The sequence below is a fragment of the Triticum dicoccoides genome, chromosome 4A (genome assembly GCF_002162155.2).
Source record: "Triticum dicoccoides isolate Atlit2015 ecotype Zavitan chromosome 4A, WEW_v2.0, whole genome shotgun sequence".
In the NCBI taxonomy this organism is placed as follows: Eukaryota; Viridiplantae; Streptophyta; class Magnoliopsida; order Poales; family Poaceae; genus Triticum; species Triticum dicoccoides.
This window is the reverse complement of record NC_041386.1, coordinates 90,633,636-90,638,153: the sequence shown is the minus strand read 5'-3', so window position 1 is coordinate 90,638,153 and position 4,518 is coordinate 90,633,636. Positions and strand designations below refer to the sequence as shown.

Sequence of the window (4,518 nt, the reverse complement as noted above, 5' to 3'; positions counted from 1 at the left end):
GTATTCACCAGCCAAGTTGGCTACGCGCGACTGCGTGGAATATCAGGGTCCATACGAATAGGCTGCGGTAATAACCTGTGACCACGATCTACTTCCACTTTTGGGGTTCCCGGCTGACCCTTTTGATATTCTCCTCTGCAGGCGCTTTCCCGTGTAACTTTTCCGTCAGTTCGTTTGACCAGGCCCCCGCCCGCAGCACGTTCGTTCACGGAGTGCAGTTACTCCGACCTCGTGCCGGGGTGGGACTTTGGATCCTACGACTCCTACCCTACTCCCCAAAACAGAAGATCACACAGCACATCACAGTCCAGACTCCGTAGTCCACAAGAAACGATCCATCGCCCCCTCGCCTTCGTCCTCTTCTCCTCTCTTTTCTTCCTCGCCTGCGATTGGTCTGCGCAATATAAGGAGGCGAGGGGAGAGAAAGAGACGACCCATCATCGCCCGTCGGTCGTCCAGCGTCAAGGCCAGCTAGCAGCGCGGCCATGGGGTTCTTCACCAGGAGCACCTCCAAGCAGACCGCCAAGCTCAAGTCCCTCGTCAAGCTCGCCGTCGCGCGCCTCGCCGTCGTCCGCCGGCCCCGCCTCGGCCGCCGCTCCATTGCGCGCGGCGACGTCGCGCAGCTCCTCTCCATTGGCCACCTCGACCGCGCTCTCGCCCGGGTACGTGCGTCCGTCTCCTCCGCCATACAAGCCCCTAATCAAATTTTCAAGTTCCCCTTGCCGTACGGCTGTACTGACACCGAACGGCGTGTGTGTGCTGCTGCGCAGGCGGAGCAGGTCATGGAGGAGGACAGCGTGCTGGAGGCGCTGGACATCATCGAGCACTACTGCAAGGTCCTCGTCGAGCACTCTGCCCAGCTGGAGAAGCCCAAGTACTTCCACGTTCCTGCTCTCTTGGTTTCTCCTCTGACCGTACGTTACGGCGTGAGATTCTAATTTGTTGATTATTCGATGGCATTCAGAGAGTGCGGCGAGGACATCAAGGCGGCGGCGGCGGGGCTGATTTTCGCGTCGGCGCGCTGCGGCGAGCTGCCGGAGCTGCTGGACGCGCGCGCCATCCTGGCAAGCAAGTTCGGCCGGGAATTCGAGCGGGCGGCCAAGGAGGGCTCCCAGGCTGTCGTCAATCCCACGGTAGGTTCGTCTGCTCCAGCTGCTTCACGTGCCGCCTCGCCAACCGTCGCCGGGTGGTGGTGGTGGTGGTGGTGGACCGGAGCTGGGATTTAAGAGGGTTGGTGCTGTTGCAGTTAGTGCAGAGGTTATCGGGCGAGAAGGCGAGCGCGGAGCAGCAGAGGAGGTTGGCCAGGGAGATCGCCGCCGAGAACGGCATCTTGCTCGACTTCCCCGACGGCCCAGGAGAGGTCCATCAGGTTGGTTGCAGCCTGCACGACTCATCTTGTTCATGCGAATTTTGTGATGAGATATTCTCTCATGATTCAGTCGGCATAATGCTATGGCATTTATGTGATCTGGGATGCAGAGTAAACAGAATGAACAACCCAAGAAGGTGCCGGCGCCGGTGCCGGCCGAGAAACCTGTCGAACAGCTTGAGGTCAAGACCGAAACTTCCGAGGTCAGTTCGTCAGTGTCATGTCATCGGACAAAAGATCATCAGGCATTCCCATTTGTAATCTAAATGGCGAGAAATTCAATGTGTGCCAGGCGCAGAGGAGGCAGAGGCTTGCTGATGATGACATGAGCCGGTCGAACCTTGCCCGTCAGAGAGCAGAGGAGAAGGCGTCGAGGGAATCCAAGAAGTACGACGATGTCAGGATGGCGGCGGAGGCAGCGTTCGAGTCAGCGTCGTTCGCTGCCATGGCCGCCCGGGCGGCCGTGGAGCTGTCCCGGACGGAGTCGCAGGGGAAGGGGCCGAGAGGCGGCGGCCGCGGGCACGATAAGGTCCATCCTTTGCAGAGTTCTGGAGCAACCGAGCGGGAGACACGGCCGCCGGGGAGGCCCCAGAAGCCTCCGTCTCCGTCGCCGTCGCCGTCGTGGAGCGACAAGAGCACGGTGTCCTCGGTATGGTCGGACGCACCAGCACGAGACCCGCCATCACCGCCGAAGGGGAAGAGCATTGTGTTCGACCGGAGCGACGGGGAGGACGACGATGTCGTGGAGGACCTCGTCTGGACTCCGCAGCTGCGCCGGCCTCCCCACAACAGGAGAACGGCCTCCGCAATGGGCATGGACGGCGTCGGCGGCAACGGCAACACGCGCGCGGAGTTCCAGGACAGCGTGCCCAACGGCTCAGGAGAAGCGCGGCCGGCGCACAGGAGGCACGCCGGCGGGGGCGCGCGCCGCGAGGCCCCGGAGCAGGCCGGCCAGTACAGAGCCCCTCCGTACAGGAGGAGCCCCGCGGCCGGCGCAGGCGGCAACGCCGAGGCGTACGAGAGCTCGGCGTTCGTGGCCCGCGCGCCGTACGCGAGGATCACGTCGGCGCTGGAGGGCGGCAACGAGCACATCGCGCGGCACGAGGAGGTGCGCAGGATGGGCACCGACGCGCGGGTGCTCCAGGAGCAGGTGTACGGCGCCGCCGCGCCCGGGCCGGGGCGCGCGCCCCTGACGCCGGACAGGAGGGCCATCTCGGTGCGCACCAGGAGATGACGTCAGTTTGGTACAGCAGTACATTCGTCAGTTCAGACTTGGGTCGACTGGAAAATGGGACGCCGGAAACGGCGTCGCCGGCAGCCCGGCACGGCGGCGGTTTCCCGGACTGGGCTGGGAAATCAGACGTGGGGTACGACGCTGAATTTTTTTGTACATAGGAAAGTGAGGGTCATTGACTCATTGACATGTGAGTAAATTGTCCATTGTTTTGTTGTGTGTTGCAACGGGAGGAGTTTTGCGTGGCGTGTGTTCTTGAGGCCGAGATGGGTTGCCTTGGATGCACAACTGTTTATGTTGCAACGCACACAACTCGGCTGGTTTGTCAGTCAGGAAGCACGCATTTGTGATGGTGAGCTAGAGCCTGGAGAACTGGCTGGACGAACCGACGCTGCTTGATTTGCCTGGTGATTTGAGGCAATAATAGCCTCGAGGAATACTTCATCGCTCAATTATATTACAATCCACCCGTATTTCTTCTTGAACCATCACACTTACAGGCTAGGGCATTCCCAACGCGACCTTCAAGGCGTCCGCAAACATGAGGACCGAGGTGAGTCTGTGGACGCGTCTGCTTGTTCGAAATCCCGCAAACCGAACGCAAACCAGAAGAAGCTTTGCGGGCGTCCGGATCGTCGTCACATACTTGTTTGGCACCCTGGTCCCACCTCAAAATCCTCTTCGCCCGAAAATACTCTCCGCGCGAAGCGGTCACCACACATTTATATCGGTCAACCCGCTCTAGAGCGGACGTAGCTCCACAAGGCATTGCTGTTGGTTAGAGTGATGCAACCGGACAAGGGGGTGGCGTCGCTTCAACGCCGACGCGGCGATCGAGAAGCCAATTCCGGTCGATGCGCCGGATTGAAGTGAGGTGCCCGTCCGTTTGCCTGAGCGCGACTTCGTCCACACCACAAAACCCTCTCTGCTCCTCTTTGTCTCCGGTGTTCACCACCTCTCCGCTCCTCTCCATCTTTGCTTCCCACATAACCTCTCCTCTCCGCTCACCGATGTTGCCAAAGTCGAAGTTCTCAATGCCAACATGTGGCGGCTTCGGATCTCCTCATGGGTCTGAATCTTGGCGCTGCCGCCGGTGCTATCTGCGGCCATCGACCTCCTCGGTGGTCGGCTCCTCCGAGAAGAAGGATATCATATTGTCCTCCGGCAATGAGGAGTAACAGAAACGCCGCACGGAGGTGGCAATCACGGATGAGGAGTACCAGGAGCAAATGGAGCTCATGATCGAGCGGCCGCTCCGGTACCACGGTGTGGCGTCGCCCTCGCAGTCATGAGCCCGCGTCAAGGAGGAGCGTGCCTCGCCACCGCGGCAAGGCAGAGCCGGTGCCCCCCTTCCCGCGCAACTGCGAAGTCCAAATTCAACTGCGGCAAGGTGATGAACATCAAAGCAAAGTACCCCTTTACCAGTAACTGATGAACTACCACGAACAAGGATCTTGCCCCTGTCTTGACGAAGTTTGCACTAGTATTCTTTGATGACACACTCATCTACACCAAAAGCTTTGAAGAACACTTAGCGCATGTGGAAAGGGTGTTAGAAATCTTGCTCTAGAAGCAATGGAGGGTTAAACTAAGCAAATGCGATTTTGATGAACAGTAAATCGCATATCTAGGCCATATCATCATTGATAAAAGGGGTGTTGTCAAAACCAGCGGATCTCGGGTAGGGGGGTCCCGAACTGTGCGTCTAGGATTGATGGTAACAGGAGGCAGGGGACACGATGTTTTACCCAGGTTCGGGCCCTCTTGATGGAGGTAATACCCCACGTCCTGCTTGATTGATATTGATGATACGAGTGTTACAAGAGTTGATCTACCACGAGATCGTAGAGGCTAAAACCCTAGGAGCTAGCCTATGGTATGATTGTTGTATATCTCTATCGACTAGCCTGGCCTC

General features: G+C 59.0%; 1 protein-coding gene across 1 annotated transcript; it reads left to right on the top strand.

Annotated features, from left to right (window-relative positions):
- Positions 1-297: 297 nt before the first annotated feature.
- On the top strand, positions 298-2,815 carry LOC119285163. Its single transcript, XM_037564394.1, has 6 exons — positions 298-662; positions 771-874; positions 965-1,133; positions 1,247-1,369; positions 1,480-1,572; positions 1,662-2,815. The coding sequence occupies exons 1-6, from the start codon at positions 486-488 to the stop codon at positions 2,601-2,603; spliced, it is 1,608 nt and encodes a 535-aa protein (XP_037420291.1). The 5' UTR covers positions 298-485; the 3' UTR covers positions 2,604-2,815.
- The last annotated feature ends 1,703 nt before the right edge of the window (positions 2,816-4,518 follow it).